Below are 25930 nucleotides of genomic sequence, written 5' to 3'. Positions count from 1 at the left end.
TTGAGACTGCTCAGGACCAAAGGCAAATGAAACTACCTATTACATCCTTTAGCAGCCATCACAATGATTACCATTAAAGATCAGTGCTCTTTTAAAAAAGTTCAATTACTGCCTAATAAATTTGAATTTCTGACAAAATGAATTGAAGAGGAATTTTACCAAAATATACTTATTCTCAAAGAGAAAATTACAAGATAAATATTATTTCCAATAAAAAGTGAAATGTAGCATAATACAAAACAATATATGAAAACATATCCTCGTAATCCTTAATTTTGAATGAATGATAGCTTTGAGCTATAACTCAAGCGTTCAATGGTCATACAACCATAAAATCACAGTAAATAATTAGATGATTAAGAGTAAACTATTGAAATATTTTTTGCTAAGGTTTAAGAAAGAGATTCACATGAACTGATAGACTAATTTAAGTTCTTAGACCTCCAATAAATGGATGATTCAGGTTTATCATCAACACCCTTTTGTTATGCTGTAAAATATTTTGTTCTTTTTGAACTAATACTAATTACAAGATCATTTGTAACTAAAATAAGGGAAAACTGATCTTTCATTGGCACGCTTTGAACTAGATATAGGTAGCTGAAAATATGTTGTCTGCATAACTCAATAATTCAAATTACTCATGTTCACAGAGTTAAAGAGAATTTGATATTAATCATTAAAATATAAAATTATAAATCTAAATTTGTTTAACACACATTCAAAATATAGAAGCCCTGTATTTCAATTAAATGACAAAGAAAAATAATTAAATGTAATAAGCAAAAGAATAACTTCTGTCACTTGGGATAGCAATGGTTGACTTTCTCATACACTAAAATAAAAATATATACCACCAAACACCCAAGATTTTGAAATGGAAATGATTCTTTTGGTGACTTCACTAATGTACTAACTGGCTTTGAGTACACAATAATCACCAAGTGGTTGTTTAGATTTCTGATTAGATGAAACATTATTATTCTAAAAGGGTATTCCAATATATCATGGATTAAAAATATACTACATATACCTACTCAAAATAATTAGTAATGAGAGCATATTTTTACTAGGAATTAAAAACTAGTTAAAACAAACTTTTCTGGCAGATTTAAAATTGATTTGACTCGAGCCAAATGCCACAAAACATATAGAATTACACTTAGCTAAAACGAGACCCTGGTCAGGAGTTTGAGACCAGCCTGGCCAACATGGTGAAACCACATCTCTACTAAAAATACAAACATTAGCTGGGTGTGGTCGCGGGCACCTGTAATCCCAGCTACTTGGGAGGCTGAGGTAGGAGAATCGCTTGCACCTGTGAGACGGAGGTTGCAGTGAGCCAAGATCGTGCCACTGCACTCAAGGCTGGGTGACAGAGCAAGACTCTGTCAAAAACAAACAAACAAAAAGCCCCGGAAACACCCTGACATATATTACAAATGGACAGCTGTTAAAATAACATCTATAAAAATTAGCAATTCAGATCAGCAAAACACAGTTCATCAATTAGCCACACTAGGGAATTCAAATGAGGTCATGAAATTTGTTGGCACTTTTCCATTCTAGGGCTCTCTATGTATTGCAGAGTTGCAGAATGTTCTCTGCATCGGGGATTTTTACACCCTGAAACTAGTACCTGAGCCAGTGCAAAATAAACCAAAGAAATGACTGAAGGCCATAAGAAAATGGTCACCCTTTTCTCTCTTTGCACTAAGAGGTCCCTGAAATGAGGTGGTTTTCTTTGTAATGTAATTGTTCCCACAATCATCTGTCACATTCTTGATCTTTATAGAGAAAAAGGCCCATGTCAGCCTATCTCCCTTCTGAATTATGAATGTCAAATTAGTAGGGCTCATTAAAAGTGCATTTTTCCCGTATGTGTGTTGTGGTATCCCTACAACATATGCTTCCTGAGATCTGGAGTAACATTTAGTATAAGTACATCTCTATAAGGTATCTAGAATGATATTTCCTTGTAGGATATAATTCAGTGTGATCTCCAAACGGCGGTCTGCAATATACTAAATTTCTTATCTTAAATGTAGTACTCTTCAATAAACAACTGCTTTTGATTTTACTTGGATAATTATGGCTGAAAAGTATACTTAAAATAGCATCAATTCCCGTGTTGGCCAGACTGAATACAAGTGAAAATACTAATCCTACCAAACAGAGATTTTTTTCTCTCACATTATTTGTTGTGTGCACGTTAAAGAAAATCTGTTATTTTGTCTTACTGTAATAAAATAAATAAAATATATGCATAATTCTTGCTTTAATCATCTGTGGTTAACCAGTTTAGAATACTTGAAATGGCAACATCAGAGGTCAGAGCACACACTTTTGAAGGCTTACATAACTCAAACTCTGCTTGTTGCTGTAACTCCTAGAACCCTTCCTATTTGCACAGGCATTTACGTGTGCACATCAAACCCACTAACTCATACCATGCCAACAACTGACTAGACTTTCGTTAATCCAGGATAGACTGAGCCTGTGCTAAGCGTTTTAGATGGTTTCTTTCAATTAATTCTCTCAACAACCCTATCAAATAGGATCCTTTGTACATGAGGAAACTGAGGATGGCAGAAATTCTGAAATCTGTCCCAAATCACACAGTTAGTAAGAGGCAGAGTCTTCAAGTGAATGTAGGTTCACTAAGCTTCAGAAGTTAAGCCCCCAACTACTATACTATCACCTTTCATGACAAAAACCGCAATCACTTTTGCACCAAGCTAATACAATGGCAGTCAAGCTAATACTATCTCTCCTCAGTGACCATCTTGTATCTGAACACATTTTGAAACTTTAGAAATATCAATTAGATAACCTTCATACCTTGTCCATTAAGTGGACAGATGACAAGCCCAGATCAGTTATTTTTGACTATTTTTTGCTATATTCACCCACAATGAAGTTAAATTGTAGCAAGCAATCATATTCTAAATCAAAGAACGTGAAATCCTCATAAACTACAGTCTGCACACTTCTCATTATTAATGCCCTGACATACCACTTCACTGGTATATTCTTTTTAGCCAAGGAGAGGAAGACATCTGGTTTTGAAGAGGAAGAAAGGAACGGGAGAAGCATGAAGATCAAAGCCAGGCAGATAAGTGACTCTGGGCAAGAATCATCCACTTCTCCAAATCATCTGTGATGCTCCACGTCCTACAGCATCATGCTAGAGGCACTGCATCGTGGATTCATGCTGGATGGGGCTTATGTAACTGACAAGTTCATTCTGGATGCCTCTGACTGCCAGATGAAAGGATTTCTCTAGGTACATATAATTAGTACACATCCATTACGCCAAAAAAGATGTATAAAATATGTTCCATGCCCTTGAGGAATTACAATATAGTTAGGGAGATAAAAATATATGCATACAGGTAACAGTACGACGTATAATGATGTGTGCCAGCTATTGTTACAGAAGAATATTATAAGGTCAGAAGTGACATTCTAAGTGCTTTGCAGTTTTGCACACTAAGATCTCTAACAGGAGCCCAAGGCTGCCTTCCTGTTAGAGGAGGTGAAGTCTTAAGATCATATATATTCCTCAAGGACAGAATTAGGCTCTGGTGGTAGGAAATGATACTCTCAAAGGATGGCACAAAGGTTTTTCAGGCTGTTTTCCACTTGGCTCCTTCCCTGAGTCTCCTTCTGTTGTTGGCTGGCTTCACATTGCTCATTTTTCTCTCATGTCCCACACAGCTAGTACAGAAAGTAAATGATTCCCAATTTCCCCTTAATGGGGGCTGGGGAGGGGAAGGGAGCCAACGGGGAGTCTAGATCTCACCCCAGGGAAAGGCAGGGGGGAAGGTCCAGCTGGTTTTGCTCTACCCTAGGTTTTAGGGGCATACACTGACAATTCCCTTTCCATGGGGTGGAGGAAGGGGAGCTGAAGGTCAAGATGAGGGTGTGAGCCTAGAAGAGAACTGCCAGGGTCTCCACCCAGCCTGCCTTTCACTAGGCTTTAGGCTTCAGGGGCAGAGAAGCCTTGCACATAATCAAACCAGCTTGCCAGAGCAAGAGGCCACATGGGGGTTCATTTGCAGGGTGTCAGGGACCTGGGAAGAGAAAAGTAATGACTCAGAGGTTTGGCAAACAGGCCACTCCATCTGTACCCATCAATGCGAAGCCAGCACCTTATGGCTCCCAAAGCACGTCGAGAAATGTTAACTTGATTTCCTTTTCACAAAAATGTGAATATGAAGAATACTGGGAAATCATTACTTCCTATTTTATAAGTGAGAAAAACAAAACTCAGAGAGAGAGAGTACTTGGCTTTGCCAGGATGAAGACTGAGAGGACTGGGAGCCGGGACTTGGACCAGGATCTTCAAACTCCTGCTGCTGATGCCTTCCCAATATTGAGCTTCTGCCTAGGGCAGCTGCAGGAGGTGGAGGCTTCAAGGAAAGCCTTATAAGATGGGGAATCTGAGCAGGAGCACCCAGTGAATGCTTTGGAGACAAGAACCAAAAATTACTAAATTGGCTGGGTACAGTGGCTCATGCCTGTTATCTTAGCACTTTGGGAAGCTGAGGACTTCACTTGAGGTCAGGGGTTCGAGACCAGCCTGACCAACATGATGAAACTCAGTCTCTACTAAAAACACAAAAATTAGCTGGGTGTGGTGGTGGGTGCTTGTAATCCCAACTACCCAGGAGGCTGAGGCAGGAGAATTGCTTGAACCTGGGAGGTGGAGGCTGCAGTGAGCCAAGATTGTGTCACTGCACTCCAGCCTGGGTGACAGAGTGAGACTCTGTCTCAAAAAAGAAAAAAATTACTACATTGTAAATAAGAGTCAATAACCACTAAATAATATTCATATTGGAAATAATTTTCGCTAATTTTCTCATTTTATTATATATATAAAATAAGAATGATCTTACTGAATTCAAGAACATCAATTCCAAAATATCAGGCTGTCCCTCTAAACAACCTTGCACTTTTCCTAATCCACTGTGGATTTACCATCCATGAATATATATCAACTTTTACAGGAACTGATTTATAGTTTTGGCCTGTACTGTCATTTGGGCAAATGAAGTCCAGCTGTTTACTATCCCTCACAAGAAACAAAATGTCCTTCAATTTGTCTTTGATATATCGTATTTAAGATTTGAGGCACTTTGAGTCTATTTAATTTCAGACCAGAGTTGTGTTCAAGGCCTTGGTGAAGAGTTTTGTGCTCACCTCAAACACACTGCTTCTAGTTTTATAGGCTTTGATGATTTTCCAGAGTCAATGTCCCTTCCGACAAGAATCATAATTATTTTAGACTTTGCTTCTACCTCCCAAGATCATTTTGGTTATTAGTTTCTGAATGTTCTCCAGCCAGTTATGCCTCTCTTGGTCTTTGTTGACTAAAACTGCATAGAATCTCTCAGACATAGATAAATGATGGCTTGCACAAGACACTGTTATATTCTGTGCTCCAGGGTGTCCAGTACTTTGACAGCCTCTTTGGGCTGCAGTATTGTCCTGGGAGGAAGCCCCTACATTACAGGTGACAGAGACTCTGAGCTTAGTAGATAGTCCTGTGGTTCAGTAGTACCAGAAAAAATATTAGAGTCACCTGGAAACTCAGATTTTTCTGAGCATTTCCTCTTCCAGGTCACCAGTAAAAATGTTACAACAAATCAAACACTGATAAATAGTGCCTGTCTGCACATCTCAACCTGTCTGTCCCCATTAGTTTTTACCCCTATTAGTTTATAAAGTTGAATTAAGCTAATTCAACACATGTTCCTGAGTGCAAGATCACAACCCACAAAGGAAACATATTTTCTCAAATAATTGTATGCTTTCAGAAAATTTAAAAATAATATTTTGTTAACATGATAAAGAATATGTATCTTAAACTAAAAATTACAATTATACTCAATGATAGAACATTTTTAATATTATTAAAACTTGAAGCAAAAGAAAGATACTGTCTATAACCATCATTCATTCACTTGACATGTATTTATTGTCAACTAAATAGGTACATGTCCTAAATGTGGGGAACGTGATAATTAATACACAGTCTCCCACCATGGACTTTACATTACATAATATTATTCTGGATAATGCTATAAAACTTAAAACAGAATTGGATAAAGAGAGAAAATGCATGCTTTTGTCAATTATGTGATTCTCTACCAAAAAAGGGAAAAAGAAAATAATTGAAAAATTATTGAAGTAAAAAGTTCAGTAACATGACATTATATCAGTAATTTTTCAATATTACAACAATAAATTTAAAACATAGTGGAAAAATATTCCATCCAGAATAGCAACCAAAAAATAATAAAAATACCTATAATAACCTTTAGTATGAAATGTAAAGACCCCGTATGGAACCAAAGAATGTCATAATAAAGAACCTTCAGAGAACAACAACAACAACAAGCTCTTGTAAATTAAATATATGAGAACGTCAAGGAAGAAATGCAACAGAAGGAGTGGAAGACAGTTTCAAAACTCTTCTAGACAGTAGAGCAAAAAAGACAAAGGAAAAAATGAGAAGAACAAAGCCAAGAAAAACAGACAACTACTCCTGGAGGTCCAAAATCCAAATAAGAGTAGGTTCAGAATGACAAAAAATGAAAATGTAGAGGAAGAACCAGGCAAGGTGGCTCACACCTACAATCCCAGCACTTTGGGAGGCTGAGACAGGAGGACGACTGAAGGCCAAGAGTTCAAGATCAACCTGGGCAACAAAGTAAGACACAAAATTCATAAAAAATTTAAAAATTAAAACCAGGCGAGATGCAATAGCTCATGCCTGTAATCCTAGCACTTTGGGAGGCTGAGGCAGGAGGATCACTTGAGCCCAGGAGTTCAAGACCTGGCTAGGCAACATAGTGAGACCTTGGGTCTACTAAAATTAAAAAAAAAAAAAAAAAAAAAAAAATTAGCCAGGCATGGCTACAGGCACATGCCTGTAGTCCCAGCTATTCAGGAGGCTGAGGCGGGAAGATCACTTGAGCCCAGGAATTCAAAGTTGCAGTGAGCTATGATCACACCACTGTACTCCAGCCTGGGTTACAGAGTGAAATCCTGTCTTTCCTGAAAAGAAAACATCAAGCAAATTTTCCAGAACGGGGTATCTGTTTCCAGATTGCAAGGTCCACCAAGTATCTGGAACGGTACATGAAACTTATACACACTAGATACAGAATTATACAATTTTAGAACACGAAGAATAAGAAGCTTCCACAGAGACAGATTAGATGTTCATATAAAAGATCAGGAATTCGTTTTCTCAACAGAAATACTGGAAGCTAGAAGAAAACTGGCAAAAACCTTCATATTCTGAGGGGACATGATTTTGTGGCAGAGATATTCAATGCTCAGAGTACTCAAATGCTCCATCTTGCAGCCCCCTGTCAGTTAAGTGGGGCCTTGTGACCAGTTCTGGCTAATGGACTGCTCACAGAAGTGACACAAGTCAGCCGGGCGCAGTGGCTCATGCCTGTAATCCCAACACTTTGGGAGGCCGAGGGGGGTGGATCACTTGAGGTCAGGAGTTCGAGACCAGCCTGGCCAACATGGTGAAACCCCATCTCTACTAAAAATACAAAAATCAGCCAGGCGTGGTGGCAGGCACCTGTAATCCCAGCTACTTAGGAGGCTGAGGCAAGAGAATCATTTGAACCTGGGAGGCGGAGGTTGCAGTGAGCCGAGATCACGCCACTGCACTCCAGTCTGGGTGACAAGTGCAAAACTCCGTCTCAAAAAAAAAAAAGTGACACGGGTCACTTCCGGGCTGAAGGGCTGAAAAGTCTCCCTACGTGCCCCTCTAGTTCCTCTCTGCTCTGTGCCACAGTAACATTGGAGGTCCTGTGTTGAGACGGTTAATGCCACAAGATGGAAACAGCCTGGATCCCTGAGCTATATAAGCTACTTCTTATATAAGCAAGAAATAAACTCTAATGTGCAAAGCCACTGAGATTTTGGAGTTTATTATAATTGCATCACCCTAACCTATCTTGATTAATATAGATTTCCAATCTGGAATTCTACATCACATCAAACTATCAATCAAGGATAAAGATATCTTCAGAAATGCAGTATTTCAGATGACTTCTGTCCCATGCACCGTTTCTTGAGAAGCTAGTGGAGGCTGAGGAAATAAGGCAGAATGATGGTCCCCCAAAGATGCCCATGTCCTCATCTCCAAATTCTGTGAATATGTTACCCTACATGGCAAAAAGGACTTCGCAGATGTGGTAAGTTAAGAATCCTGAGCTGAGGAGAGGAGCCTGGATTACCCAGGTGAGTCCAATATAATCACAAGGGTCCTGATAAATTAAGGAAGGAGAAAGGAGGAGGAGAAGGAGAAGTCTGAGATCTGAGGATGCAACAATACTGGCCTTGAAGATAAAGGAGAAGTCAAGAAATGCTGGTGGCCTCTAGAAGCTGGAAAAGTCAAGGAAATGGATTTGCCCCAGAGCTCCCAGAAGGAACACATCTCTGCTGACTCTTCAATTTGAGCCCAGTGAGACCCATTTCAGACTTCTGACCTCCAGAACTGTAAGACAATAAATGTGTGTTGCTTTAAGCTACTAAGCTTGCTGTAACTGTTACAGCAGCAAAAAGGAACAAATACAATATGGTAATGCAGGAAATAGGAGTGAATACATGTATTAGTTCGTGTTTATGCTGCTGATAAAGACATATCCCAGACTGGGCAATTTACAAAAGAAAGAGGTTTAATGGACTCACAGTTCCACATGGCTGGGAGGCCTCACAATCGTGGCAGAAGGTGAAAGGCAGGTCTCACATGGCAGCAGAAAAGAGAGTTTGTGTAGGGAAACTCCCCTTGATAAAACCATCAGATCTCGTGAGACTTACTATCACGAGACTAGCAAAGGAAAGACCTACCCTCATGATTCAATTGCCTCCCACTGGGTCCCTCCCACAACACATGGAGATTGTTGGAGCTACAATTCAAGATGAGATCTAGGTGGGGACACAGCCAAACCATATCGATACAGAAGAGAGTGAAAGGAGATCCCAAGACACACCTGAGCATGAGGTTGAGCGAGCAACCCGTCCTGATGGGAGCAGACAAGAAGACCCCAGGAGAGACTTCATCAACTCCACACTGACACAACACCTAATGTGTGTGAAGGCTCTGGGGAGATTTACACAACTGGAGAAGAGTTGAAGGATAAATTGGGGATCATAGAAAAGTATGTAAATAAATTTACAAAACAAGACAATATTTGTTATAAAGGAAATGAAAAGATAAGCAGGAAAGGAGACATAATAATAATGGCTCAGCTGTCACTCCTGTCTACCTAGTTGCAACAATAAAATCACTGGGCATTGATTTAGCCCCAGTAACATACACCTAGACAAGAAGGATGTATGACACAGAAGGGTGCTGGGGGTCGGGGGGGGCGGGTCAGCTGCAGTGAAAGAGCTAAATCCTTCTCTTGCACAGACAATGCCTAACGCTGAGTGAAATCTGGAAGCAGCAACATAACAGGTTAACCAGGGATATGAAGTTAATACTAAAAAACCAGATAAAAGAGCAGAAAGTGACGTGCAGGGCGCCATCCAGCGCCACTGTTTTTCAAAGAGGACTTTGGTTCTGTAAACTCTGTGTGTTACGTGCATGCACAAGTTTGATTAAACATACAAGGACTGACGAAATATTTGCAACAAATGTGACAGGAGGCTTAAATATTATTAATATACTATAAAGACTAGACGGGTGAAAACGGTTCATTTTAGTTGCCCTTGCATGGTGGCATTGTGGATAATTATTTTTTCCTGCTAGTCTATAATTTTCTGTACTTCCCAAATTAAAACACAATAGGAGCAGGCATAATTTTTAAAACAAAGAAATGATCATACAATCTAATAAAAAATAAACAAGAAAAGAATTAGGTAGGCCGGGCACAGTGGCTCACGCCTGTAATCCCAGCACTTTGGGAGGCTGAGCCGGGCAGATCATGAGGTCAGGAGATCGAGACCATCCTGGCTAACACAGTGAAACCCCATCTCTACTAAAAATACAAAAAATTAGCCAGGCGTAGTGGCAGGCTCCTGTAGTCCCAGCTTCTCAGGAGGCTGAGGCAGGAGAATGGCGTGAACCTGGGAGGCGGAGCTTGCAGTGAGCCGAGATCGCGCCACTGCACTCCAGCCTGGGCGACAGAGCGAGACTCCGTCTCAAAAAAAAAAAAAAAAAAAAAAAAAAAATTAGGTAGCTATATTGGGAGCTGCTAAGATGATTAAGTTATTACAACTTTGAGAGCCCTGAGGCAACTGCCACTCTGCCAAGGAATGGTGGCATGGGTTTTCTTAATTTGCTAAAGCACTTTCTTGATTAAATATGCTTTCCAACAACAATGTGCCATTTTAAAATTTCATGCTTCATTTAAAGCCCTTCATTTTTGTTATAGACAGCCCAGCCCCAACAACCAGTTAAGCTCATGATTTTGTAACTGATGCTGGTTTGGATAAGGCTTGGTGAACATCTTATCAATGATAACTGGTCCCTGGGGATTGGGGTGGGGAAGATACTAAAAGAACAATTACATAAACTACATATTTTAAAACCTGTGGCTTCACAGAATTTTTTAATTAAAAAAATGAAAGATGTGCTTAATAGCACTAAATATTTGTGGAGGAAGAAATGAATTCGTTATGTTCTTCTTGGGCAAGAGTAGACATATTACATGCTCATAAAATTGATCAATTTAGAAGGACTGTGTCTGAACTTGGACATGGATCTCCACTGAAAGTTGAAATCTCAGAAAGCAGGCAGCTGGGCCAAACCCTTCCACATAAATGGTTTAAGAAATGTGATGAGCGTGAAGTAAGAGTGAAGTGGGAATACAGGCGACTTTGGGATTAAAAAACAATAACCCTATTATGTAAGGTTGATTTGTTTTCCTTTTGCAGATTCTTTTACCTTCTAAGCTATTAATTACCCATCTCCAACAGAATACCAAAGCATAAAGTTCTCTACAGCATACAGTGGTCTCAGAAGCTCTTATAATTATTCAAAAATAAAATGTTCACATCATTAATTTTCCTATCACTTGCAATGATCAAAAAAAATGAGAGGGTGGAAGGGACTCTTTCAAGGTCACGTTCATCAGAGTGAAACTGAGTCCTAACTCCCAGCCTCGTTCTGTCTTGCTAGGTCTCTCGTTCTCTAAACCTGATATATTTATCATGAATCATTAAACACAAATCTATTACCCAGTGCAATGGATTCTTCCATAAAATGAAAAGCAGCTTCACTTCTTTGGTAGGATTTTTTTTTTTTAAAAAGGACTTTCAGTAAAGTCAGGTTTGAACACAGAGAACAATATATTCTTAAGAAAAAACAAAATGGTAAGGGATTGTGAAAGGCCTTGCTTAGTGTCCTGAATTAGCCCAAAGGCATCAAAGCGGGGATACCTACAAGACCTCAATGTTCTTATAAGGTAAGAGATTCGTATCTGGTCTGCCAACTGGCATGTAATTGCTTTTAAAAATCCAAAGAAGCCAGTTGCAGTGGCTCGTGCCTATAATCCCAACACTTTGGGAGGCCGAGGCAGAAGGATCACTTGAAGCCAGGGGTTCAAGGCCAGCCTGGGCAGCAGAGTGAGACCCCATCTCTACCAAAAAAAAGTTAGCTGGGCATGGTGGCACATACCTGTAATCCTAGCTACTTGGGAGGCTGAGGCAGGAAGATAGCTTGAGCCCAGGAGGTCAAGGCTACAGTGAGCTATGATTGTGCCACTGTACTCCAGCCTGTGTGACAGGGCAAGACTGTGTCTCTAAAAAAAAAAATTAAAAATAAAAAGATAAGGCTGGGCCTGGTGGCTCATGCCTGTAATCCCAGGACTTTGGGAGGCCAAGACGGGCAGGTCACTTGAGGTCAGGAGTTTGAGACCAGCCTGGCCAACATGGTGAAACCCCATCTCTACTGAAAATATAAAAATTAGCTGGGCATGATAGTGCACGCCTGTAATCCCAGCTACTCGGGAGGCTGAGGCACAAGAATCACCTGAACCCAGGAGGTGGAGGTTGCAGTGAGCCGAGATCATACCACTATACTCCAGCCTGGATGACAGTGTGAGACTCAGTCTCAAAAAATTTTTTAAAAAATTTAAAAAATAAAAGTAAAAATCCAACGAAAATAGGGTGTGGGGTGGGGTGGGGGATTGGGAACTAGGCTTGCTCTAAGTTATAGCAAACTGAGTTACCAGAATCTACATCAAGGAAACAGCTATAGAACCAAGGACCCATTGCTGGGTACTTACCATGTGTCAGGCATCATGTTAAGTGCATTCCAGTGATCTCATTTCAGCCTCACAATCCTGAGAGGTGGGCATTACAATCCTCTTTTAGAAATAGAAAATTGAAGCTCAAAGAGGTGAAGTACTTATTTTAGAGTACCTAGGGTAACTAGTGACGTAGCTAGGATTTGAACTGAGATCTGATTCTAAAACCGATGCTTCTCAGCCTCCTCCCAGGCACCAAGAATGAACAGAAAGGTCAGAAGGAAGCATGAAGCAAATTAACACAGTCACATGTTTTCAGCCTAAGGGGTGGGTGAGTGCATTGGACATATTGGATATATATTTTATTAGTCTCATTCATTTTTTTGTGTTTGGAATAGTTCATAATTAAAAATAATTGAAAAGTTAAAAATAAAGAGGTTTCATCATTTCAACCTTAGACAAAAATAAGAAAGTATTATAAACTTCTTGAGAATGCCAGTTCTTTGTTTTTCAAAGAAAATCAGACAATGTGGGTTTTTGCCACATTGGATGTTCTTTACAGAACAATGAATAGGAGCATGGAACCAGGGGCACCCTCTTAGCAGCAGGAATGGCTTCAGGAGCTGCAGCCACATGGAAGCATGCTAGGCAGGGCGGCCCCGCACCCAACACAATTTTGTGCCAGAGATTTACTTGCTTCTTGCAGGTCCTCACAGAGAAGAGGAAAACCAGGTGGATGGGCATGTCTATATCCTGAAAAATAGGCTTTGAGGTTTTGGGAGACAGAAACAAGAAATGTGTTTTTCTCTGAAATCTACTCTTGCAAATAAAAGTGATGCTAACCAAAGGACACTGTGTACACACACAAAATCCAGCAATCCTGCCCTCCCGGAAATGGGGACTTTTGGATCCAGAAATCTTCTCCAAGGTCACCAATGCTTAACCAAGCCAACTGAAGGCCATTTTACTCCCAATACCTTCTGTAAGTAATTTACCTACTATGATTATAATATATTTGGGTTTTCATCTTTAAGCTCAAAGCAAGGAATGGACATCATGGTTTCTTTACTACAGAACATGGAACCTCTTTCTGCTAATGTGTCTCCAAATCTAAAGAAGTTATTAAGAGGGGAAAAAAAAAACAAAAATGTAATCTTTCTTAGGAACTTGTGGTAGTTTTGTGTATTAGTCCATTTTCACACTGCTGATAAAGACACACCCAAGACTGGGCAATTTACAAAAGAAAGAGGTTTGATGGACTGACAGTTCCACATGGCTAAGGAGGCCTCACAATCGTGGCTGAAGGTGAAAGGCACATCTCACATGGCAGCAGACAAGAGAAGAGAGTGAGAATCAGTGAAAGCGGTTTCCCCTCATAAAACCATCAGATCTTGTGAGACGTATTCACTACCACAAGAACAGTATGGAGGAAACCACCCCCATGATTATCTCCCACCGGCTCCCTCCCACAACACTTGGGAATTATGGGAGCTACAATTCAAGATGAGATTTGGGTGGGGACACAGCCAAACCATATCATATTGTTAGCCTAACGGTTTAGTTAGGCTGAGAAGTCTCCGGTAGAAATAGAGCCACATTGTTTGAAAGACAGCAGACTTCCTTACTGTTTTTCTTTGTTGCTCTCATGTCCCTCTGCTGTGTGGCAACAGGACCTCTCTCTTCAGTAACTTTGTCTTAAATGAATTGTCACTGAGATCCTTTTCAGAGAAAAATATGATGTAATATAATATGTTTTTTGTATAGAAGATAACACAATTTGAACAGCAGGAATAAATTTTAAATAGAAGAAATTGGAGAGAATGTTGGGGCTAATAACACAGCTAAAAACATGAGAATGGTGAGGAAAAGTGAAGAAAGAAGGTTGGGGGAAAAACCTGAGTGGTATGGAAGGTTGGGAAAAAAACTTAAAAATGCACTGAAATGCTGGGTGCTGTGGCTCACGCCTGTAATCCCAGCACTTTGGAAGGCCAAGGTGGGTGGATCACAAGGTCAAGAGATCAAGACCAACCTGGCCAACATGGTGAAACCCCATCTCTACTAAAAAAAAAAACTAATATAAAAAATTAGCTGGGCATGGTGGCAGGTGCCTGTAGTCCCAGCTACTCGGGAGGCTGAGGCAGGAGAATTGCTTAAATCCGGGAGGCGGAGGTTGCAGTGAGCCAAGATCGCACCACTACACTCCAGCCTGGCAATAGAGCGAGACTCCATCTCCAAAAAAAAAAAAAAAGCACTGAAATTATCCTAATGATAAGCTTCTAAAAATGGTTTCAATGTTTCTTAAATCAAACCAAATAATGCCTAAAAGGCATAATACTTAATTGTATCCTGGTAACTGAAGATATTAAACTCAATCCATTTGCATTGCTACCTGGGGCTGCTGTAACAAAGTACCACAAACTTGGTGGCTTAAAACAACAGAAATTTACCGTCACAGTTCAGGAGGTCAGAAATCTGAAATCAAGATGTCTATAGGGCTGGCTCCTGCCTGGGGATTCGGAGGGGGAAACTGCTCCATGTTTCTCTCCTGGTTGGTGGCTGCCAGCCATCCTTGGTGTACCTTGGTCTGTGGCAGCAAAACAGCATAATCCCAGTCTGCCTCCATTGTTCCTACAGCATTCTCCTGTTGGTCTCTATCTCTGTGTCCAAATTTCCCTCTTCTTATACAGACATCAATCACTGTCTTTAGGGTCCACCCTACTCCAGCACGACCTCATCTTCATCTGCAAAGAGCCTAATTACAAACAGGATCCCACTCACAGATTCTGGGGTTAGGATTCAATGTATCTTTTGGGAAAACACAATTCAATCCATGACACCATTCAAAACTGGATTTGTGATTGATCATTCCTTTACTACTCCACAATTATGTAGACATGGACTCCACTGCCTAGGCTATCATCTTTTCTCTCTTTCCTGTTAAAGCCAAGCTCCTCAAAGCAGTTCATATCTCAATTTCCCACCTACCACTCTTAAAACTCCAGCAGTGAGGCCCATCCCTTCTCATCCTTTCCATCCTAGACTTTTTTTTGAAGAGACAGAGTCTCACTCTGTCACCCAGGCTGGAGGGTGGTGGTGCAATCATAGCTCACTGTAACCTCCAACTGTCTGGGCTCAAGCAATCCTCCCACCTCAGCCTCCAAAAGTGCTGGGATTAGAGGCATAAGCCACCATGCCTGTCCCTATCCCAGGTTATCTGACCTAGTTAGTTCCTCCTATTCAATCTTCAGGACTTGCACCTGGAAAAAAGGTCAAGTTGAGCTTCCTGCATTCTCCTTGTGTTGAGTGTGCATCCTCATCATAGCATCCAGCAGCCCACTTAGCATACTTACTGTATGAATCTGTTTGCCAGCCTGTCCTTTGACTGGACTAAACTCCTGGAGGGCATAGACTGTGCATTCTGTGGCCTGACAGCCTCAGCACCCAGCACAGAGCCCAAGACAAATTTGATGCATAGTAAACACTTAGATGAATGCATGTCATTTAGACTTAAGAATATATCAGTCACAGAACCATGTGCTCTCTGTCTTTGATTCCATCAAACCTTATGACACAACCAGATTATAAGCTGTTAGATGACAGAGATCATCTTCAATTTTTTAAATGTCTTCCTGATCCCTTAGACTAAGTAGGCATTAAACAATTAATACTAAAGGGAAATTCGTTTCTTGGGGTGTGGGTAGGAAGGACTCAACTTTACTGAGCAGTGGTTCACTGCCAGATGCTGCAAAGCACTATACAAATATTATCTCAGTTCATATTACTACTTCTCATTCATTTGGAGATTGCTGGATCAGCATAATAATTGTAAGCCTTCTTCTAATGAACCCATTTTACAACAGAATTTTGAATACTAATACTTCATATGCAAAAATAATATTTTATATATAAAAATGCTTTTGTATACAAATGTAGATATCAGTAATATATCTTAACCCTCAATATACTATTAGCATCCACTGGACCCACTTTTAGTTTTTTAGGTTTTATAAATTTCAAGCAGTTCTAGCTATTTGTATGGATTAATATTTTATAACTTTATTCTTTCTTAGAGATGTTCCAAAGGAAAAGAGAAAATATACTTTTTTAAAAAAAAAAGAAAGAGAATAAAACTCATTCTACCTTGCAACTACCATATGGGTCCAGCAGACCATTTAAGAAAATCTAAGATCCATTATGGCATCTTTGTAATTTTATTATTCCTATATCTTGAAGCATTTTGCTATTTCATCATCTCGGGAACAATTACCCACCAGTTATATGTCAATTATTCCCAAATAATGTTTAAAAAGACTAATGTAATAGAAAAATATAGGAACAATGGAATAGATTAGAAAACACTGCCATTCAGTAGAATGTTCCTTGATGATGAAAATGTTCTATTTTTCTTGTGCAAGACAGTAACCACTAGCTGCATATAGCTACAGAGAATTTGAAATGTGGCTAGTGCAATGGAGAAACTAAATTTTTATTTTTTTAATTTTAGTTAATTTAGATTTAAATAGCTACCTGAGGCTAATAGCTACCATATTAAACAGTGTGGGCCTAGGGGAATGATTCATTAGTGAAATAAATTGTCACTATTGCATCATCCTCCATCTTTCTTATTGTGTTACCCCAAGTATTACATCATCTTTTTGGAGGATATAAAAGGAGACTAGAGACATCGCCTTTGTAGTTTGTTTTAATTTCATTGACTAGAGTGGAGAATTTCAAATTTTTCATTCTTGCCTATAATGACAAAAAGAAGATAACTGACAGAAAGAGAGATTTCACAAACAACAGAAGCATCAGAGATGAATGCAAGCCATCACACAACGGCACTGAAGACTCTAATGATGATGATGAAATTAACGAAACCTCCGACTACGACTACGACTCTTCAGATGATGACATCATAGATTAATTCTCTTAAACTCTCTAAATATATTGAATGAACAATATATTTCTAAGGACAAAAAGAAAACATGCTATTCTTATAGAGTCATTCATTCAAGAGGAAGGATTCCCTCAAATAATATTTTGTGAAAAGAACCTGGACCATCCTGTTTTGCTAAATGAATGTGGGATGGTATTCTTTCACCTTTTCAAGTTTGTATACCAAAATTTACTTTATATACAGTTTGAAAACGTTCAGGTGCTGAAGGTAGGTAAGTATACAAAGGTTACTAGAAGAAAACGGATAAAGTAGATGTGAAAAAGTTCACTGCATTGATTTAAAAAATTAAGTGTCCTTTGAACCCAAATGGTAAATGGTGATGACTATTTTTTTCTGGTATACTGAAGGTTAAAATTTGTGTATTATACTAATCAGTGTACCAGATTGCTTATTTAAAAGTGCAAAAATTTAGAAATAAGGTAGAAAATTATTGTATTTCTACTTAAATTAGTAATTTTGAAATGGTTAAAAATATGAGCGCTGGAGCTATACACACAGCCCTGGGCTGGAATCCCAAGTCCAATGCTTACTTAGTGTGTGACCTTTGGCAAGTTAGCCTGTCCCTCTAAAATCCAGCTCCCTTATCTGTAAAGTAAGGATTAAAAAATCACTTCCTCTCTTATATCATTTATAGAGATTAAATTTTGCATGCAAAGTGCTTAGCATAGTGTGTGGCACACAGGAAAAAACAGATATGGATAGTGATTTTATTATCTTTGAGGCGGTTAGAACAGCTCTCCTTATCTATGGGGTTTGGGAAGTTAACGTATATGAAATGATATCTACATCCTATTTGTTACCAACAGAACTTATCATTGCTGCTGCCCACTGCTTGCACCAGGTACCCATGTCCCAGGTGAAGTGAAGCCAAGGAGGGGAAATGTCAACTTCTCGGGTCTGTGGACACTGCACATGATGCTGCAGAGGCCAGGGCGCTGAAGCCTTTAAACCCAACTTTAATCTTCTCTCACACCAGAAAATTTCTTTTTCTGATTTTTAGATTCAGCAGGTGTTAATGAACTCAAATTATGCATAAAAGTAAAAGGAACTGGGTAAAAACTTCCCAAAATCTCACCACTTGGAGAAAACACTATTACCCTTTCCAGGCTTGTCTCTGTAGACATACATACAAACATACGCATGCAATTTCACAAAAAGAGCTATCATGCTTTTGTTTTTGTACTTAAAATAATCTTTCTGTTTCATTTGCTAGAAATCTCTATGGTGATTCTAGTCAGTGCTCTAACCTTAAACCACTGTATTCTGTGTACACACAAAGTAGTAGTAAAATGTGGCAACCGAAAGAAAATATTAACAGCGACCTTTAAATAGCAGCTTAGCTCAAACACTGAGGTGAGCTGTGAGGTTCAAGTGGATTTTAAAAAGAAGTGAAAATCAGAGGCCTTTGTTTTTTCTTATGAAAATATTGGAGAGAATGAGGACGGGGGCCCAGTATGTGTTGTGTGGCACACCCCATTCCCTAAATGGCTATTACTTGTGGAATGTGAAACTTGTGAAATTGAATGTTTAATAAAATGAGAACTCGCCTGTAACCTCAGTATATTTTCAGGGTTTAAAAATCTTATTTTATCTAGATCTCAACTCTTTCAGTCTTGGCATCAAAAAGTTATTTTTGAGCGCTAAACAAATATGAAAAAGATGGGTCTGGACTGAGTCTTGCTTTTCCCTGCCAGGGTAAGGGTTCATTCCAGAGGCCAGGCATGTGTGAGTCTTCATCGTCTGCATGCCACCCTGTCCTGGGGTAAGCCAGTGGTCTACAGACCTAAACCACTGAGGCCCCACCCCAGGGGACACTTGAGGGACCTTTATCCGGAAGTCTGACCTCATCACTTCTGAGATTCATTTCCACCCTGCCAGAAGCAATAAGAACGGATGAGAAGATGTTCACATACCAGTATTATTTTTACCCATTTTTATATTCTTCTTCTTATGGCTACTGCTTAGAAAATCAACAGTGTTTTGCTACTCCAATCCCAGATAATGAAAATACAGTTATAGTGAAAGATTCTGTATTAGGTAAACTTCTGCTGATTTAAAGAGATTATGCTCCCAATTTTCAAACTAGTAAAGAGTTTATAAAACTGGATTTACTCTAAAGGGGTCTGAATAATCTGCTATAACCTGATCATTTTTGCATATTACAAGAAGCTTTAGGTTAAGGGTTGGGGGAGATATGGGGGAGTTGAAGACCAGACTGTAGGGGCAGGGGGAAGAGGCACAGCTAGGGAAGACCCTATGGGAGAAGGGGAAGTGAAGCCAGAAAACACCAAATCTAGGCACTGACAGTCCCAGCAAAGAGGCAGGCAGGACAGACAACCCAGCCACAGCAAGACCAGCAGGAAGACCAAAGTGTTGACTCAGGCTGGCCACCAAGGAAAAAGGTCAAAAAGGCAAGTTCATAAAAAAAGGGTCTGGGTCTTCAGACCATGTAAAACCCTGTTTATCAAGCCAGGAACAACAAAGCCATTGAGGAAAACAGCTGATGGGTCCCATTGACAGAGCCACCTAATCCCACTCCCTAATATCATGACAGGGCAGGGGGCTGTGGAGGGCTTCACCTGGCCCCTCCCTACTTGGGAGAAAAAGGAAGTCACTGGTGAGGGCACCTACCAGGACCTTCGGCACCATTCTTCTTTTCCCCCTCTATTGTCCCTCCTAGGCAGGTGATTGACCCCTCTAAAAATGTTTTCTCTACAAGAAAACTTACGATGGTGAGTCATCATTACATTAATAAATAAACTTTAGATAATAGCCATATCACTCTCTCTAGGCTATTAACAGTGAAAACACCATAGAAAATGTCTAAGGAAATGGTTCTCTTTATATTCATGGCCTTTAGAACAGTGGCTCTCAAATGTGAACTCCAGACTCACAGCATCAGCATCACGTGGGAGAAATGCACATGCTCAGCTCCCACCCCAGACCCACTGAATCAGACGCTCTGGGGCCTGGGCCCAGCAATCTGTGTTTTAATAAGCCTCCAGGTACTTTCGATGCAAGCTAAAGTTTGAGAATACTGGCTCAGTGAAAGAACCTGGGAGGGAAGCCAGAAGACCTAGTTCAGATTCCAGCTCTGGATTCCATGGTCTAATTCAGTGAAATTTAATGAATAGTCATGATGTGCCTCTGTGCATTGAGGCTAATGCAAGAATGTGAGGATACTGAGACGAGTTAGACACGGTCCTTATCCCCAGAGAGAACATAATCCTCTATATTCCTTTGCTCCTCTAGAATAGAGGCTATTTTTATTGTTGTTGTTCTTGCTTTGTATGGTATTTGTATTTCTACTGCCTGCAGCATCACAGGCATTCAATAAACAGGTAGTGGATCAAGTGGTAGAACCATTCGATGACTGTGATGAATACTGCTGTACCACTCATCAATAATTTTAATGTTACTGCAGTACAGTTAACAGCAGCCACCCTTGATTTAATGTTTATCGCATGTCAGTGTCAAGTGCTCATCATACATCAGCTCATTCAATCATTTTAGGCATCCTGTGCTGTAAGCGGTATTTTTAGTCCCACCCTGCACATGAGAAACTGAGGCTCAAAATATTAAGTAATTCATCCAGTGTCACACAGCTAGAAAGCGGCAGCGTCAGTGTTGAATCCAGAAACATCTTCTTCCAAAGTTCATGCTCATGAATGTGGGGGTGGTCTAAACAGACTTTGGGGCTGATTTGTTTGGATCTGTGTCCCCACCCAAATCTCATGTCTAATTGTCATCCCCAGTGTCGGTGGGGGGAGGGGGCCCAGTGGGAGGTGACTGGATTATGAGGGTGGATTTTCAGGGTTTAGCACCATCCCCCTTGGTGCTGTCACGGCGACAGTGAGTTCCTGTGAGATCTGGTTGTTTAAAAGGGTGTGGCACCTCCCCCCATCCCTCTTGTTCCTGCTCTGGCTATGTAAGATGCCTCTGCTTCCTTTCTGCCTTCCACCATGATTGAAAGTTTCCTGAAGCCTCCCCAGAAGCTGAGTAGATGCCTGTATCATGCTTCCTATACAGCCTGCGGAACTGTGAGCCAATTAAACCTCTTTTCTTTTTTAAATTACCCAGTCTCGGGTATTTCTTTATAGCAATGCAGGAATGGACTAATACAGGAGTAAATTTCCCCAAAGCCTCTAAGGTTGGGGGTTCATTATCTTCTCACCGTGTATTTACAACTGCATTTTGTAGGCATCACCTTAAGTGGTCCAAGACTAAGAAAACAACCAAGTACAGGGAGAGCTAGAGTGCTTGTATCGACACTTTAGGATTTCACAGGCCAGAAAGAACACTCTTGAAGTGACAGATACAGGGTTGCCAACTTCTTATTTTGCCAAGCACAACCCCTTCCCAAGTACTGATCAACAATCCCCATCATTTCCTAGAAGGAAAAAAAAACGATGTCAAAAAAGTACAAGGGACATACGGTTAGAATAAAGGGTAATTGATTGCATTGCATGTATTTTCTTATATACAATGATCAATTTGTTCTAGTTTGCTCACTTTTCAGTAGATTAGCATTCGGTTTTCATTGAGCTTAAGAAAGTAAACAGTGTTAGGGAAACTATACTAAAGGATTATTCTGCCCCTTAAGTCAGACAAAACTACTTACAGGAAAAACAAAAGTGGACTCACAGGCCAGGCCAGGGCAGCCTTGAGGGGGTATTGGCAGGGCCTCAAGTGGAGTATCCCAACCCAGTTAGGCTGGAGAGAACAGGACAGATGTGAGTCTAGCCCCAAAGCCCAAAGGCATGGGGAGGCCGGGTGTGGCTATCACACTGTGGGCCAGCATTGATGCCAAGGCAAATGAAAATGAGGTGCAAACAGGAGAAGCTGCCAGAGGTCTGAAGTCAGTCTCAGGCTCCAATGCCTGGGCAGCAACAGCCACTGATTCAACAATGGCTCCTTCTCCCTGTCATCTGGGCTATCATCATGCTTTTCTGCTTCCTCCTTGTTAGAAGTTAAACATCAATTTTACATATGTCATCTACTGTTACTTGTGAATGATTCATGTCCAGGAGAGATCTGTTCCGCTTGTCGGAGGCTGTTAAGTATGATAAAAGAAAAAGGGGACTTATATCACAAGCAAAGATCTTACCTTACTAGGAGGTGGTCCATGGTCATCCAAGTAAGTGGAATTTCCTAGAAAATAAAGGAAAAAGTTGATGAATCCGTTTTTTAAACCGCAAATGAATTTAGTGCAAAGTTATTGAAAATAAGCATTCTAGTTATACAGTATTTCTACTCAGACAACAGTACCAAAGAAAAATGGACAATTAATCACCGGTTTGACTGGATTTTGCTGATATTACCATGTTTGATTAATAGTTTCAGCTGTTACAAACATTCTACACACATGGTTATGTATGCACACAAACATACATAACACACTCAGTAACACGCACCATTTTTCCTCACCCATTTATCTGCTGAGTTTAGCTTAGACCATTGGTAGTCAAATGTTACTGTACATCAGAATTACCCACAGGGCTTGTTAAAACTGCCCAGCCCCAGTCTGAGAACATGCATTTCTAACCAGTTCCCAAGAGATGCTGATGCTGCCGGTCCTGAACCCCATACTGTCTTTCTCCAATTTGTCTTAAAATTGTCCGTTTCTCTTCTCTCCTCAGGCTAGCTTGCTTCCGGAGCTTGATTTGTCTTCACTAATAGCCATTTACTGGCATGTGTGTATTCAGAGTGCACGGCTATTGTTTCCTGATGAATAAAAGACTCAGAGGGATTTGGAAGGGAATTAAAGTTTACTGACTTCCTTTCAGTAGCAGCTACTCTGCTAAGTGCTTTACAGGTATTTATCTATTTAATGCAAATACCAGAGATGGATTAGAAGTGTCCCCTTTTAACAGAGGAGAGAACAGAGGCCTGGAGAAACTCAGTAACCTGTGCACAGTCACACAGCTGGTAAACTGCAGAGAGAAGAGAAGACTGGTTTTTCCAGAGCATGCTCAGGCATCTACCCATCTGAAAAGCCTACCTAGAGTCCTTCCTGCCATCTCCGGCTTCTGTGTGAGGCAGGCACTGTAAACATTACCATCTGGAGACGTTTGATCACCTGGGGAGCCAATGATGCAATCAGTATAATCGAAGGTGCCTGTCCAAGAGGGGTAACTCTTGTGAGTCTAGGGAAAATCATCTCACCAGAAAAGTAAAAATGACCAAACAAGCTAATGGAATGAAATGTAGAAAATCATGGAACGGAACCATAAGAATACCTCTAGAGAACGGTAGATGATTGGGGAATAAGATCAGTGTCTTAGTCTGAGTGGATGAAAGGTGCTTTTGACAGCAGAGAGCAAAAATGACTTAAGAAACTGGACTAAGAAGGGGGAAGCAGGGCTTAAGCCAGGGACAGTTGAACTGGGGAAATGTATCCAAACATAATAAATAAGCGGGTTCTGGCTTATAGGTTTTTCCATACTGAGTCATCATCCTTCCCCTTTTCTTTGTCATCTTCTGATTTATAGCCCACTTGGTGTTCACAATGGCCATTTGTATATAGTAAGGAACATCGGGGTCAGTTTTAGTGTATAAGACACTTAAACACAAACACCCAGCATGCCCATGATTGGGCTACTTTAGGACCCTTTTAAATGTGAACACGATGAACAATTTGTTAGACCTTAATTAATGTACTTCTGAACTCCACTGGGAGTGTGCATGAAGAGGATGTAAGATCTATGTTGGATTTAGTAAAGAGGTTATATGTGTCAAAGAATTCAGAAAAATGGCTGCCTGTGCCTGGAGAACCATTTAGAAATATTCTACCACCGTGCAGCTGGTGCGGCTGCCTGTTGCTCCCATCTGCTCAGCATGGGAATATGCCTTCCCCAGGGGAAGCATGAGAAATCCCAGCACACACCAGCATGTTCTCCAGGAATCAATCTCAAGGATCGAAGACAGCCTCAACAACTAAATATTTCTAAAATACTAAATTTTCCGTAACAACTGAAGTTCCTTGAAACTCCTAAAAAAGAATGATTTAAATGCCTGATTGCTACCTCAAACTCCAGGCTCAGGTACCTACTAACTCCTTGGCACCTCGGCGTGGATGTCTAAAGGCATCTCACACTTCCCCTGTCCAAAACAGAACCCTGTTTGCTCCAATTCCATCCTGCAAATTTCTGCCTCCACTGTCTTCCTTATTGAGTTATACAATATATCCCTTCCTCCAAATGTGTCCCATTTTTCAGGCCAAAGCCCAGGAGTCATTCTTGATCCATCTTTTTCCTCTATGCTATAGGTACCAACCCAAAGACAAGTCCTATTGGCTTGGCTTTCAAAATATAACTCAAATCTGACCACTTCTCACCAGTCCCTCTGGGCCATATGAGAGATGCCCTGTGTCTCTATCACTAATTTCCTCTCCTACTCACATAGCAACCAGAGAGATCTTTTAACCTTATCTACTAGATCATGGTAGCCCTCTGCTTAAACTCAATTTCTCTACACACAAGAGTCAGCTCCTTACCACGGTCTGTAAGGCCCTGCATCACCCAGGCCCGACCTCCCCCTCCACGCACCACTAGCCACCACAGCCTTCTCTGTGGTTCAGAGCACTCCAGCCTCTTGTCAATGAGGGGCCTTTTGAACTGGCTCTATCCTCTTCCAGAGAAGTTCTTCCCCACCCTCTTCATTCAGTCTCTATTCAAATGGAACTTCTTTATAGATGCCCACTCTGAATACCCTGTCTAAAATAGCACACTCATTTACTTGTTTACTGTCTATCTCTTTCAGCCAGTGTACAAGCTTTATGAGAACAAGGACTTGTGTGACCTGTTCATTGCTTCAGTTCCTAGAACAGAGCCTAGAAAAGAGTAGGTACTCAGTATTCACTTAATGAATGAAATACCACACTAACTAACTCTTTACACCAAAACCTTAGCAATGGCTTGTAAGAAGGAACTATTACTAGTACATTAGCCCAGTTTGCTCCTTAGCCAAGGGGTCTGCAATTTTTTTTTTTTTTTTTTTTTTGAGATGGTGTCTCACTTTGTTGCCCAGGCTGGAGTGCAGTGGTGCGATCTTGGCTCACTGCAACCTCCATCTCCCGGGTTCAGGCGATTCTCCTGCCTCAGCCTCCCGAGTAGCTGGGATTACAGGCATGCACCACCTCACCCGGCTAATTTTTTGTATTTTTAATAGAGACAGGGTTTCTCCATGTTGGCCAGGCTGGTCTTGAACTCCTGACCTCAAGTGATCTGCCCGCCTCGGGCTTCCAAAGTGCTGGGATTACAGGCGTGAGCCACTGTGCCTGGCCCAACGTTTTTAATAAGTGAACAGAAGCACTAATCATGGAGTCTGGGGGAAAAGACCTATCTTAGAGGACACACATTACGCAGAAGTCTGTCTCATAATTTATCCCCTTATAACTCAATGCCATGACTTTGCTATCTGTATGATACTGGGTCATTTTCTTAATTTCTCTGTATCTATCTCTTTTTGTGTAAATGAAGAGAATGATGGTATCCAGGTCACAGACATGGTGTGGGATTAAGTGGCATAATGCATACAGAGCACCCAAGTCAGGATCAAGCACCAAGTAAGCCCTTGATAAAAGTTAAATATTGTGACTGTTGTTACTGTCATTGTCTAATCAACCTCAGTGGAAACAGGAAGTCCAGTCTGTTAAGCTTCTACATGGATGTGTAGAATACTCAACGTTTCCAGAAGAATTGAAGTTCCTAAAAACTTCTAAAAAGAACAACTTAAATGCCTGATT

The 25930-nt window shown here is 40.6% G+C and overlaps 1 protein-coding gene across 7 annotated transcripts in view; it reads right to left on the bottom strand.

Moving 5' to 3' along the window:
• UST (uronyl 2-sulfotransferase) overlaps positions 1 to 25930 on the bottom strand; it is a 421134-nt gene that overhangs the window by 258434 nt on the left and 136770 nt on the right. For all 7 annotated transcript variants that reach the window (XR_004029389.1, XR_004029392.1, XR_004029388.1 and 4 more), the window contains exon 2: positions 22292 to 22335. Coding sequence is in view for 2 of the 7 variants with exons in the window: in XM_030809812.1 (XP_030665672.1) it covers positions 22292 to 22335 (44 nt within the window). In the remaining 5 variants the exon portion in view is untranslated. The remainder of the gene's footprint in view (positions 1 to 22291; positions 22336 to 25930) is intronic.

This window comes from Nomascus leucogenys, chromosome 3 (assembly GCF_006542625.1).
Source record: "Nomascus leucogenys isolate Asia chromosome 3, Asia_NLE_v1, whole genome shotgun sequence".
Classification (NCBI taxonomy): Eukaryota; Metazoa; Chordata; class Mammalia; order Primates; family Hylobatidae; genus Nomascus; species Nomascus leucogenys.
The sequence above is the reverse complement of the archived record's forward strand: the minus strand, read 5'-3'. Positions and strand labels throughout refer to the sequence as shown.